Genomic DNA, 14,538 nt, shown 5'->3' with positions numbered 1-14,538 from the left:
GAGGCCCGGTGCACAAAATTTGTGCACTGGGGGGGGGGTGTCCCTCAGGCCAGCCTGCACCCTCTCCAATCTGGGACACCTCGGGAGATGTCCGATTGCCAGTTTAGGGGATGTCCAACTGCCTGTGGGATCGGGTATAAACCGACAGTCGGACATTCCTCTCACAATCTGGGACTGCTGGCTCCCAACGGTGTGCCTGCCTGCCTGCTTGATTGTCCCTAACCACTTCTGCCTGCCAGCCTGATCACCACCTAACCACTCCCCTGCCAGTCTGATCAACACCTAACTGCTCCCCTGCCAGCCTGATCGCCCCCAACTGCCCTCCCCTGCCAGCCTGGTCCCCCCCAACTGCCCTCCCCTGCTGGCCTGGTCATCCCTAACTGCCCTCCCCTGATGACCTGATTGCCCACAACTGCCCTCCCCTGTCAGCCATCTTGTGCCTGTGGGTGCTGCCATCTTTGAGGGTGGGGCAGACAATTAGCATATTCCCTCCTTATTGGCTGTGGGCTCTGCCATCTTTGTTATGGTGTGAGGGTCAATTAGCATATTCCCTCTTTATTAGATAGGATTGACTATGTCTGAAATAAGAAAGTCTCAAACTACTGTAATCTTATATCAGAAAAGCACAAAGCTACAAATACTTACCCATGGTATTTTCTCATCTAAAAATCATATTTGTGAAAAAATATAGAATGTGCAACTTCCACATTCTTGGGCTCCAATAAAAATTAAGCTGAAAACAGATTTTTTATGCAGTGGGGATTTGGAAATTAGGAGTATCAGGTCTTACGATCTCCTAATCATTTCCAATATTCAGAGCAAAAGTGAGTCACATGAAGAACTTGGTTCCATTGGGGTATCGGTTATCTTGACAATATTCTTGAAGACCACCGTGCATGCAAAGGTATGGAGAACAATGGTTGCTAGGGTGTCATTTGTTTTTGTTTGACTTATTTTCTGTGAATTGCATATAACATCACATAAAATTGCATATCCCATCACATAAAATAGATATTTAATTGTGTGTGCTTTTTGTAAGGGAAAACGGCAATGTGCTACGTTGTTTTTGTATATTAGTTATAGAAGATCCTGGGTTTTTACAAATGGTTTGCAAATGTTCTAAGTCTCTGGCGACAAGATGCTTCTCAGTTTTACAAATTAACTGACAACAAAAGAGAAATAAAATAACACAAAATACCAGAAAAAAAGGAAATACATTCATGTTTACCTTTCAGTATACCAAAACTAAATGCATACCCATTTTATAAATAACTATAAAATAACCTACTCAGTGAATCTGCTTACTAACAAAAATTGGGAAAAAAGTGCTAGCAGATCTTGGCCAGGACTCTGTGGCTAACAAGTCGCACTGTATGGATCACAGCAGAGGTCCTCTGCAGGATCTGAACGACGAACAGGTTGTGCAAAACGCTGGCGCACGCTCTCCGCAGGCCAGTTGCTGAAGCAACATCTGTGCTGCAGCACATGGGGCTTCAGACTTCACTCTGCTCACTGAGCTTGCTCAGATTCTGAAATTGAAAAGGAAGCAGTAAGCACATGCTGCTGACCAGTTAAACAAAACCACGGTCGGAATGGAGGCACGCTCCCAGCCACGCCAAGAAAAGCCTGCTATGTTTAGAGGGCATCAGTTAGCAGTTTAAAGCTCCAAGGCCAGGACCAGAGTGCTGACTTTGAAACCGGCTCCATCACTTACAAATGGTAGAATTCCCTGGGCCTCCGTTTCCTCGTTTGTTTGTTTTTTAAACATGTTATTTCTTTATTTCTTTTGGGAGGACATCATGATAAAACAATTTTATTCTTTCTCACCACATGTCCCAGATGGAGCATTTCTGTTTTGTTTTGTTTTCCCTTTATATTGAATTTATTGGGGTGACACTGGTTAACAAGATTATACAGGTTTCAGGTGCACAATTCCACAGCACATCATCTGTACCCTGTACTGTGTGCTCACCACCCCAAGTTAAGTCTCCATCCATCACCATTTATCCCCCCTAAACCCTCCTCCACCACCCCACCTCCTTTCCCCCATTAATCACCATACTGTTACTATTGTTCCCTTCACCCCCACCCACCCAGTTTCCTCATTTCTAAAAAAACAGGTTAAATAATAGTATCTTCCTCATAAGTTCGTAGCCAATTTATTGGATTAATATGGGTGAATTTCTTATCATATTCCTCGATCGATGAATGTTAGGAGGTCATTATAATAAGAATAGTAGTAGTCATGTTATTATTTTGTAAATACATACTCTGATAGAATATAATAGGAACGACTCTGGGAGGCATCAAATTCTAGTCTAGGGATGAGAAAAGGCAACGTGATTTAAAATCAAGGAAAAATTACAGGAAATCAGAGCTCTAGGAACAGTCCTAAGACTAATCATAAAGCCCAGTATTTGGAGGATAACTTGGATAATTCAGCGTGAGTGCTGGGCTTTCTAGATACTGTTTCCAAAGATGGCAATATTTGTAGAGTCAAGGGCATCAGAGCAGGAAAAAAGCTATAATGCTATGTTTAGAGTTTTGGTAGTTGACAGAGGTAGATTCAAATTCCAAGGATAGTGGATCCTGCAAGAAAGAAGCATTTATTCTGCAAGCTAGCAGTCTGTACTGAATAGGTGCTCACCAAATCCTCTATGCCATGATACTGTTAGAAAATTTAAATTATTGGATAATGTTCATAACTGGTCAAAAAAGAAATGGAAACATTTCTTTACTTGAGATAGAGGCCTCTGAGGGGCCACATTTTAATGGAGTTTTAGATGCCAATGGAATAATGAGCTAATATTTAAACATACAAAGCCCTTGATTTTACATTCTAATTTTTCTTATAACTGTAGCAGGACGACTTACTTGTCTCACTTTATTCGAATGGATGTCACTTATTGCAGCAGATACTGATTTAAAAAAAATTGGTTCCTCTGAGTCTAGGTTTCCAAAGTACTGCATGGCTTTTACCAAGGAAGCTACAAGAAAGCACAAGCGACGTAAGGTGTACATAGCAGCTGGGATCATGTTCAATTGTTCGAGGAGTCATGTTAGCCAAGGACTTTCCGTTTCTCACCTGTGCAATGGGCTAATGATACATCCACACTCCTGCTCTGACAGTCCCTGTAAACCTGGAAGAATTAAAATAGGATACCACAGTTAATGCAGGGTAGCCGGCAAGAGGGGACAACAAAGGCTTCAAGAGCGAGGACAATTTCCAGCAAAAAGAAGCAATTTTTATGTCAGACCACCAGAGGGCGGTATTGCTGCACAGTCGGGCATACCCTGGCAAGCTTCTGCAAGAGACTGTCTTAGCAAAGAGGAATGCATCAGGGCATTTTACCTTTAATGCAAATACATTTGTCTGCTGACATTTTCCACTTGGTTTAATGAAAACTTTTTTAAAAGTTACCTTTTCTTCCCTATAAGATTTATATAAAATTGTTCTCAACCTTCTTTTATTGGAAGTTAAGGACCCATTTATAAAAGTGATGAAAACAGCTGACTAATATTTGTACAATTGTGCATATTCATGGACTCTCGAAATCCCACCCCTGAATGGTAAGTTGAGAACCCCACTATACTTGAAACCAAGTTCGATTGTCCTACTTCCATTTTCAGGATCCATCAAGATGAGAGATCCTAAATGATGTGCTTGCCACACTGTAAGGTCTTGCTTCATTTAAGTCCAAGAAAAGCTCAAATTAAAAAAAATAAAAAAAATAAAAATAAAAAGCTCAAATAGGAACAAGATATTGAAGACCCTGATCTTAAACTCACCCAGACAAAAATCAGCCCAGCAGTTCCAGTAAATCTAGAAGTTTTAGTAACTATAGGATGGATTTTGTAACATAATAGTGACGTATCATACATATAAAATAGAAAGCAGCAATTAAACACATTCTAAGATTATGCATGATACATCCAAAAATTTCCCTTGTGTTCTTGTAGCAGTAGCCAGGTCTGTGTTAGAACTGCAGACTACGAGATATATTGCTCTGAGCATGAACACACACACAAACAATGAAACAAATAAGGAATACATGAACTGAGACTTGGCCATGGAATACATAGTTCCTGCTTTTATAAGGTAAAATGATTAAGTCAAGGTGACCTGACAGTGTTTGACTTTTTCTGAAGCTCAGTAAAGCACAAACACAGTGCCATGGGTGGTGTGTGGATGCTGATAGACATAATCTGTAGTTTGTTGACCTCTCCGGTGTCCTAAGTATAAAAATAAATAGAAGTCTTTCCATTTGCTTCAACCTCTAACTCCTAGGAGAATGTTTCTTATGCTAAAGCAGCTAAGAAAGCAATCCAGGAAATGTTATTAAAAAGCAGAAGAGCATGGATGAACCCAGAGAGCATTATGCTAACCAAAATAAGCCAGTCAGAGAAAGATAAATATCACATGCTCTCACTCATTTGTGGAATATAATGAACAACATAAACTGATGAACAGAAACAGATCCAGAGACAGAGAAGCATCAATCAGACCGTCAAACCTCAGAGGGAAGGTAGGGTAGGGAGGGGGGAAGGGGGAGAGATCAACCAAAGGACTTTTATGCATGCATATGAGCCTAACCAATGGACATAGACACTTGGGTGGGTGGGGCAAGAGCGGAGGGTTGGGGGGGGGGAATGGGGGGATAAGGACACATGTAATACCTTAATGAATAAAGAATTAAAATAAATAAATAAATAAATAAATAGCAGAAGAAATTCACGCTGAAGAGACTCTGTGGCCCTTTACGGTGACCTCCTTTCAGGATGGCTGCAATGAAGACATATCCTAGTTGCAATGATATTATTTCCATTTTAAGAAATAACGATTGCCTCAAGGTCTATGTCCTTTGCAGAGAGTGGGTGAGGTGAGAATTGAAACAAGCAGAGTCAAGACCACAGAGCTGAGAGTCGAAGGTGGAAACCCGGTTACTGAAGGGAAAGGAAGGGCTCAGTCCACACACACCCTGTGTCCATACCTCAACCAGCACGGAGACGCCAGAAGAGTCAAAAAAGGCCAACCCGCTGCAATCCAGGACTACGGAGCACGCCCTCTCCTCTGGGCAGGGCTGTGACGCTTCTTCTGTGGGAGGAACATAGTAGGACTTGGGTTAGGACGATTCTTCGAGATTTCTGCTACTGATTTTGTTGAAAAGTGGCCCAATAACAGCGGCCTCGTGTTTCATGAGACTAATTCCAAACACTTTTTAATCTTCACATTTTCAATTGATTGCTCATTATTTCCAAAATCTTTGCTTTTGTGTTATTCAGAGGCTATTTCAGGTAGTTACTGTGTAACTCAGAGAGGAAGATGGGGAGAGGTTAACTATCAGTGTCATTCCGCAGATAGATGGACTGAAGCTCAGGAGTTTAACAATCTTTTTGATAAAAGATCTGGCCAGTTAGTGCCAACGGACTAGAACCGAAGCCTGAAGCCATTCTGCAGAGGACTCCTTTCCACAACCTCACAGTTTCCTTTCTGGGTGTGGCCAGAGGGAGAGCCTGTTTTGTTGTGCCTGGAGCTTACACAATTTTGGAGTCAGACTTTTAAGGAAAATATTCATCCTGGAAGCTTGTCTGCTGGCCTTGGGAAGGCTCTGAAGGAGGGGCCCTGAAAATTAGGTTTCAGTGGGTTCCTGGGAAATCTGCCTCTGAAAGCACCTGTTGGGAAAAATAAACATTTCTGCATAGGAGTTCGTGACGTTTTGTCACTGATGTCCTAAGGGCCACACTTTCCTCGTGGGAAATGACATACTTCCAAAACAATGACAGGCCCCATCTGAGGTCCCTCTAAGGCAGTGGTTCTCAACCTGTGGGTCGCGACCCCTTTGTCGGTCGAACGACCCTTTCACAGGGGTCACCTAAGACCATCCTGCATATCAGATATTTACATTACAATTCATAACAACTGTAGCAACATTACAGTTATGAAGTAGCAACGAAAATGATTTTATGGTTGGGTCACAACACGAGGAACTGTATTTAAAGGGCCAGAAGGTTGAGAACCACTGCTCTAAGGAGTGATGAGGCTCTCCAAGCAGACCTAGGAGGCTAAGGTTTTCTCACCATAAGAGGACAAAGTCAGTCAAGTATGTCCCAATGGACTAATTATTATGAAGTTCTCTTAAAAATGAATTCTTCATTGGAATCACTTGCCACTTAAAATGCCCATGGTTTTTCTCCTTATGGTAGCTACAGCAAAGTGGGAATATGGTAGAATCTCAATGAGCATTTGAAAGGAAGTATAAAGGAAATTGTGTGTTTTAAAAAATTGCTGCTTAAAAAAAAATTGCTGCTTAGAGGAAAATACAGGCAAGCGGAAAATATAAAATAAATACTGAACACTTGTGTATAATAGTAACTGATAGGAAAAGGATAAATGCTACAAAGTGGTTTTAATATATTGAAAATTACTATTCAGGCAGAGAATTTGTTTCCAAGTTTCACCTTTAGATCTACATTAATAGTTATGAATTGAAAATAACAGTATATACTATGTTCAAAAAAATTTTTTTTCAAATGTAATGAATGGTACAGATGTGAGGAAGGTCCTATTCCTTCTAGGAGTGTACCCATGAGTGGCAAAGATAAATAAAGTGATTTAAAATGAAAAGAAAAAGGATGGGAATTTACAAGAAAGGAGGTCTCTTTGGAGTGATTAAGAAGACTGCATGCAAAAGTAGTCTTGAAGGATATATATACTTTCAAAAAGTAGAAATGATATGGAGATTTAAGCATTCCAATCATATGGATAGCTTTAATTGAACACTGATGACAGACTGAGATCTAAAACTCCTCCTGTTCCTATTCAACCAACATTTATTGAGCATCTACTGCATGCCATGCTTCTCCCTTCCTCTCTGAAACCAATAAGAATATATTTTAAAAAAATAAATAAAATGGCAAATTAGAACCTTAAACAAAATGGGAAGTGATCACAATATAGTTCATCCACTGACCTCTCACCAGCAATCACTAACATGAACTATTTGCCGAATTAAACAGAGGACCTACCTCTATTATTCAAGGGCTTTTATTTATATTCTCAAATATAACCTGTCCCTGCTCATTAGCAGAGATAACAGTGAATCCAGATCACAGGAAAAAGAAAAATACGTATCCCAAGCAAAGATAAACATTTGTATTTATCCATTTTATCTCCTAGTCTCATAATACACACACACACACACACACACACACACACACACACACATACATATACACACATCGATGCTATATTAATTAGTTTATAGATACTATATTCCACTTTGTTTAGAGTTATAGTAAAAGAATTATTCGATCAATATTAAATAAGTTGCACATTACTTAATCTGGGACATGTGTTTCCTTGCATATTTTTATGATTCATAAGTATATTTTTACTTAATTTGGATGAATTTTCAGAGCTTAAAAATACCTAAAAATTAAACATTAAACTTCCTTAGAAAAGTTTAATATTTATAGGATATATATAAAATATATATAATAGATATTTTCTTACCAAGTTAAATATAAAAATAGTTTCAGTAAGACTAATCATATTTGCAATTTTCCATGGAGTTCAATATTTGAAGGGTTCCTATGCACATACTTTTCAACACATCTGTTTTAGAAATAAAATGTATAGGATCTATTTAAAGGCAGTAGTGAACTGAAGTCAACTCACACCAGCTGTTTTGACATCTTTTTAATATTTCAATTGTGTCCATATTTCCTCAGCTACATGTTTAATAATAGTATGTTGTTAACTTGAAATTAGCCATAGTAGAATTATTTATACCATGGATATTGGCAAATGCTACAGATCAGTTCTTCTTCACCACCCCATACTATATCCTCTGCCCCAAGAGTTGTTTGTTAAAGATTTACCAGCACATTACTGCTTAAAGTGGATACTATAGTTAAACATAAAGAAAATAATTAGTAATTTTAAAAAACAAATGGCTTTGATTATATAAATGACTTACTCTATTGACATCTTTAGCAACGGTTCTTAAAATGACAGTGATGACATAATTTGTTACCAAAATCAGTCAAGTTCTTTTTATTCATGTACTTATAGAGCTCTGTTCTTAACAAAAGGCGTGTCTTTTACAACACAGTACGTATTTCAAAATAAACTACAACCTAAAATTCATAGTCCAAAAATTTATGTAGAAAAGTTATTAGAGAAGGACTGAGCAGGGAAAGGCGGAGAGGAACAGAAGGAGAAAGTGGGAGGAAGGAGGAAGAGGAGATACAGAATGGAGGGAAAGGAAGATGGGGAGGAGAGAAAAAGGAGTAGGTCAGAGGAGGGAGGCAGAGAGAGAGGAGAAGGGGAAGAAGATATCATTCTGTGGTCTATATTCAAGTCAGAACACTTTATTTAAAAAGAAAACTGACTCACCAATGCAATTGCCATTGGACAGAGAATTGAGCAATGAGTTTTGTTCACACTGAAATGAAAACAAATATAAAGAATAAGAACATTTCAAAAATTTATTTCTTTCCCTGAAAAAAAGTATATCATTCTTTTCTCCATAAGTAACAAAACACTAGTCTTCAATATGTATTTTCCATAGTCTGTTTATTTCAGAATGATAAATACAACAAACTGAAATAATAAAATGATAATTAGCTCTAAGTATAAGTTTGTCCAGTAGATAATTTATGTTATCAACTCAGACTATCTTGTTTACAATAGTTTATGCAAGACTAAGTTTGTTTTTATTTTGACCAGGAATTAAATATTTTTGTGTGCTTTCATATAGCATATCCAATCAGAAGTAACCTCATTAACACAGCAGTCTTTGAGAGAGAGTCACTAACCATATGTTTCATATTATACAAAAGTTAACTGTTCATCAGAAGATCCATGGACATGTCTGAGAAACATTCCTGGTTTATGGAAATTCTAAAGAAATAAAATGACTCTATTTTACAATTAAACTTAACATTGATTATAAATGATGCCCTAAAGGGATAGCATGCTAGCCACTTCTCAAAAAAATGTATTACTAATTATTGCTATTACCATTAATGGTGACAATGGATATTTCTTGAGTATTTACTATATTCCAAGGACTTTACATTAATCATTTAAACTTACTAATCTCATTTTTATAAAAAATTGAAAATGTTTTAAATTTTGGAAAGTTTAAGAATAACTTGACCAAAGTGACAAAGCTAAACCTGAGCTCATGCCTTTACACCCTGAACCCCATGCTACAAACTGCTGAATTATGCTCTCTCCCATGAAATCAGTTTGCGTCTCACAGTCTGACTACAGAAGATCACATGATTTCCCTTCTAGAAACTCAGTGGTGTAGCTTATATATTTTAAGTCTGGTTCAGACAGGTATGAAATTCCCACCAGGTTATTTTACGTTATGGGGCTGGTGATGATTAAGTTAGCCCAGTGGTCAACAGAGCCAAATATCAACAGTACTTCTTCAAAATAGACTCGCCCAGGCCGAAAACTGACTTCTGCGCATGGGCCACGAAGTTTCAATCGCACTGTATGTACACGCCGCACGTGGTATTTTGTGGAAGAGCCACACTCAAGGGGCCAAAGAGCCGCATGTGGCTCACGAGCCGCAGTTTTCTGACCACTGAGTTAGCCCAATAAAAGACATTTATGAATGTACGTTTCCTTTTATAGGTCTTAACAGTACCCTGTCTGAAATCTTCCATGTCAAAATATTCTGAATAATTTATGTAAATACTCCAACCACCAAGAGGCAAATAGTGACTCCACACTCCTGAAGGATAGACTGCACTTAGACTTGGTTCCAAAGGGGACAGTATGGCAATGGCAGAAATAGAGTATAGCTTTAGAGTGGAGAAGCCTGACAAATACTACCTCACCCAGGTGTCAAGGTCATCAACATCAATATTATAACTCATGTTGGTAGTCTGTACCCTTGATATAATGTAATAAAAATGGCATTTCACCTCCATAGTTTTCTTTCCCAAACTTATATTCCCAGTCTTACAGTCAGAAGAATACCAGATAAATCCAATAGAGGGAAATTCTACAAAACACCTGACCAGTACTACTCAAAACCATCAAAGTCATCAAAAAAAAGAGTCTATGAAACTGTCACATTCAAGAGGAACCAAAGGAGACAGGACAACTAAATGTAATGTGATATTCTGGATGGAATCCTGGAACAGAAAAAAAGTACATTAGGTAAAACTAATAAAACCTGAATAAAGCATGGACTTTAATAATAATAATGTATCCATATTGGTTCCTTGGTTGCAACAAATATGCCACACTAATGAAAGATAGAGGAAATTGTGTGGTGTAGGGTACATAGAAACTATACTAATTTAAGTGATTTTTTTTAATGATTCTTCTCAAGATTATAGTACCTAGTATGCATGTCCATTAGATATATTCTGAATGAAAGTACATATGTTAATAAATGAATGAATAAACAAATAACAAGTGAGAGATTACCCTAGAGCTAACTGTAAAAACCAAATAAAAATCATAATACAATATAATGTTTTGCTGAAGTAGAGGTCTCTGTACACTTTTATAATGTATTATATTGATGTGATACATTTTTTAGTATGGTCATATAAGGTTATCATGACATTATCATAATGAAACAGTTGATCCTACCTTGTTGGTATCATCAAATGGCTGGTTGCTGGCATGTTCTTTTTGGATTATATTCATTAGATCAGCATGAAACTTCTTTGCATTCAGAAAAACCAGTGGGTTGTTTATTGAGATAATTTTCACCTGCTGCCGGGTTTCCTTTTTGGAGAAGAAATGGATGAGATTCAGAGTCCTGAATACTATAAAAAAGGGTAACTTTATCCAATGAATCTCAGTCTTACAAGGCCAAATGTCACTCAGCCATGGAAGTAATCCCTTAGCTAACATTTTCATTATTAAAATGTATTTGGAGAACTTAATAGATTAACATGTTTCTTAGGGAGAATATGTGCATTCTCTTTACCAACAAACAAGAAGAACCATGAGATGAGTCTGAAGCATTTTAGAAAATGACTCTTATCCTTACCTACTGGGTTTGGGGGATGCAACAGCCTAGAATATCCAAAGAGTGCCAGGAAGAGTTATCCTTCCAAAGGGTCTTCTCTACTCAGTCTCAAAATCAAAACTTCATTTACTTAACCATGAGTATTTTAAAAACAAAATGGGTCCTAAAGGCTCAAACTGGCAGTCATCTACCTCATCATGACATAGCTTTCCTTTGGCTGGCATATTACCCTGCGAGTGCCTGGTAGTCCTAGTTGAGAGAAGGAAACCTAGAGGTGACATCAGGAATCTAGGCCCTGGATTGCCAGGCTGTAGGCAAGGCACACAGAAAAAGAGAAGGACAAGGTTCAATATGAAAAGTATCTGCTGTGGCATTTGCCCAGGTCTCCCTGGCAGCAAGTGATGGGTATGCAGCTAAAACTGTCTTCTCCATGACCTTTGGGTCGGGGGTCGGACCTAGAAATTGAGAAGATGGTATTTTCTATGAAATGGTAACTCCTTACCAATTAAATAAAGCATTACTCCTCCCTGCTTTAGTGTTTACATAGAAGAGACACAGAAAATAGTGAAGAATCCGTGCAGAGAAAGACAAGTAAGAGAAAATATTAAGTATGTGAAGTTGGATAATTCACTTAACCTTTCTCAGTTTCCTCATATTAATAATTGGGTAAATATTTAAACTAGATTACCTCAGAAAGTTCCTTTAACTGTACAACTAATTATACTCTAGAAAGTGAAGAGATTTGCTACAAATAACTCAATAAAAATAAAAAGCCTTAAGTTACCAAACCAACTTCTAATCAAGGGTAAATTTCTTACAAACCAAAAATAAAACAATTCTTGAGTCTGTCATATTTAGTTATCACAAACCTCCACATGGTGTGATTAGATCTACCCACTAATCATACCACATGATTGTACTAACGTGTTGTTTTACATTAACATTTTTAAAAGACAGGTATTTGTTAAAGAATAAAGATTCAAGTTGTACCAGAAAATAGATTCTCAATGTGATTGAATTTATTGAGTGGGAAGAGATGTCCCAAATTGAGAATGAGTGTTTCATATAAAACAGTATGGAAGAACACATGAATGAATGGAAGGAATGACTAACTGCCTCCAAGCTAACATTGTTAGCTTAATCCTGGCCTGGTAGCTCAGTTAGTAAGAGCAACATCCTGTTATATCAAGGGTGCAGGAAGAGTCCTGATCAGGGCACATACAAGAATCAACCAATGAATCTACAATTAAGTGGAACAACAAATCTGTTCCTCTCCCTTACCCTTTCCCCCTCCCCCTCTTTCTCTCTCCTTTTCCCTCCTTCTCTCTCCCTTTCCTCACTTCTCCTCTCTCCAAAATCAATCAATAAAAAATATGTATATTTGTTAAAAACTTAAAATTCTATTCAAGAATTTTAAGTTTCGAATTTCAATTCTGTTTCAAAGTTAAGAATGCCAAGGCTAATATATATAACTATGTGTGGGGTAGATACATAGAGGATCTTGGAGGCCCAAGAGTCCATCTGTACAAATTCCTATGTAAAATGTAAAAGGAAAAAATAATAAAGAGATAGGAAAGAAAAGAAAGGCAGCATTGGTGGGAAGGTTGATACTGGGACACTCTCGAAGGCTGTGAACTCCAGTAGTTCTCTGAGAAGCAAATCTCTTCGTCGTTATTGAAAACAGGCCATTCCCCGGGGTGCCCCTGAAGGACTCCTGGTGCTACTTCTCACCCCCAGTCTACTCAGAAATACCCTGACAGTGACCCTGCTGGAGGAAGGCCAGTTCTCTCTGTTCTGAGGGTAACCATGAGGTACTGGAACAAGAAAATGTAAAAAATAAAGAAGAAAAGGTTAACCAAACATTTACAAAACAGGTTCAAAGGGAGGCCAATTTGCAAAAAGTTCAAGGCAACATTTCTTTTTTCTCACTTTACAACTTGTTTTGGCCATCCCTCAGAATAAAAAAACTAAAACAAAAACACAATTGACCTGACAGTGCAAAACAAATAACTTGTTTTTTAAGTGTGCACTGTGCAAGAAACTAATTCTATTGGCATTCCATAATCATTAGAATAAATTACTATCTGCTAATAATACAATCTCATTGTGTGTGTGTTAAAAAAAAGTAACAAGATCTGACTTCACCTTATTGCCTTTCCTATTCCCTATATTCCCTCATCATTTAATTTGGAATGGCCTATTGGTTTAGTTGGACTGTTTCATGGAACTGAGCAATGGAAAAGAGGTTTCCAAAATGCCTGAATTAATCTGAACTATGATTCTGCTGTGGGCTGTAGTTCTATTGTCTTATATGAATGCTAATATAAATTTTTTGTTGCAGTTCTATTAATGTGCTGCTTGTCGACTGCCATATATATATAGTAATCACATATATACAATTTAAAGTTTAAACTAATTAAAATAAAGTTATAATGTTTTCAATGACATAATTTATCTGTTTTAATGATATTTTAAAGCTATCTTAATCACAAAAAATTGTTAATAATTGCACAAAGTAGAAAAAAACTAAACTTACACCATCCATTTCTGTTTTCATTTTAAATTCCATTTCATTCATGTTTTTTATATTCAGTGTCTTTGCTCTAGAATTAAGGCAGATGGAAAACAAAATGTTATTTCCTAATTACTGCATTAACCATGAAGAAGTAAAAATGATGTTTTAACAATAGGAATATACCTAAAATAGTTTAGATCCTCTAACTCATTTGTTAATAAGACACTGGTAAATCTGTAGTTTTCTAAAGTCCTCAGGAATAACAACATTATTCATATGTAGATAAAACCTTTTTCTTTTTGTCTCCAATAGAAAATAAGACATGAATTGTAGCACTATATAGCCCACAGAAATAAAAGTAACTGGTAACACCATATACTTTGCTGCTGTGTCATAATAAACAGAACATTTAAATAAGATCTTACCTTGGGAAGCGACCAATCACCATAGCTATGGTACAAACAACACCAAACAGTAGCCCCACATTGGCAGCAAAACATATTGTAAATATATATGTACTGACCCATATGCCCTGAAAGAGAAGCAAAGAGAAAAGATGTGGGTTCTTTGACATTCTCATAATTGATAAACTCCTCACAATTTTATTCTACAATATTCCAGTAACCACATCCCTTAGGAAGAATATATTATTTAGTAAGATGTCATAAACAGAAGTCCAGGAATACAGAAACAAATCCTGGCCCCATCACACTCTCAGGAGCAGTGGTGGGTAAAAGGCATATGCTTTTACTTCTACCCACCGCCAATACTTAATTCAATCGCCAAAAAACGCTTTATTTAAGATCTGTAAATTATTGGTTGATGTGTGCGGTTTAAAAGCATGCCATATTGTTTGGTCATTCCCAACACTATTCTGCTTTCTAGGATTGCTATAAAAAGAACTAATTTATTTTTCCACATGATTCAAACCCTAATGTTAAAATGACTGAATCTAACATCATGATCAAAGGCACTTTTAGATCAACTACTCCAATGATCATTATAATTTTATTT

The 14,538-nt window shown here is 37.3% G+C and overlaps 1 protein-coding gene across 4 annotated transcripts in view; it reads right to left on the bottom strand.

Annotated features, from left to right (window-relative positions):
- Window positions 1-515: 515 nt before the first annotated feature.
- SLC26A7 (solute carrier family 26 member 7) overlaps window positions 516-14,538 on the bottom strand; it is a 53,700-nt gene continuing 39,677 nt past the window's right edge. For 3 of the 4 annotated variants that reach the window (XM_036337680.1, XM_036337679.1, XM_036337681.1), the window contains 8 exons: window positions 13,950-14,056; window positions 13,546-13,612; window positions 10,625-10,762; window positions 8,399-8,447; window positions 4,992-5,095; window positions 3,086-3,140; window positions 2,875-2,987; window positions 517-1,529 (listed from right to left, as the gene is read on the bottom strand). In XM_036337680.1, the coding sequence (XP_036193573.1) occupies window positions 1,494-1,529; window positions 2,875-2,987; window positions 3,086-3,140; window positions 4,992-5,095; window positions 8,399-8,447; window positions 10,625-10,762; window positions 13,546-13,612; window positions 13,950-14,056 (669 nt within the window). In that variant the 3' untranslated portion in view covers window positions 517-1,493. Of the gene's footprint in view, window positions 1,530-2,874; window positions 2,988-3,085; window positions 3,141-4,991; window positions 5,096-8,398; window positions 8,448-10,624; window positions 10,763-13,545; window positions 13,613-13,949; window positions 14,057-14,538 lie in introns of all 4 variants that reach the window. The other variant, XM_036337682.1, reaches the window with a different exon arrangement.

The sequence above is a fragment of the Myotis myotis genome, unplaced genomic scaffold, assembly GCF_014108235.1.
Source record: "Myotis myotis isolate mMyoMyo1 unplaced genomic scaffold, mMyoMyo1.p scaffold_m19_p_16, whole genome shotgun sequence".
Taxonomy (NCBI): Eukaryota; Metazoa; Chordata; class Mammalia; order Chiroptera; family Vespertilionidae; genus Myotis; species Myotis myotis.
The sequence above is the reverse complement of the archived record's forward strand: the minus strand, read 5'-3'. Positions and strand labels throughout refer to the sequence as shown.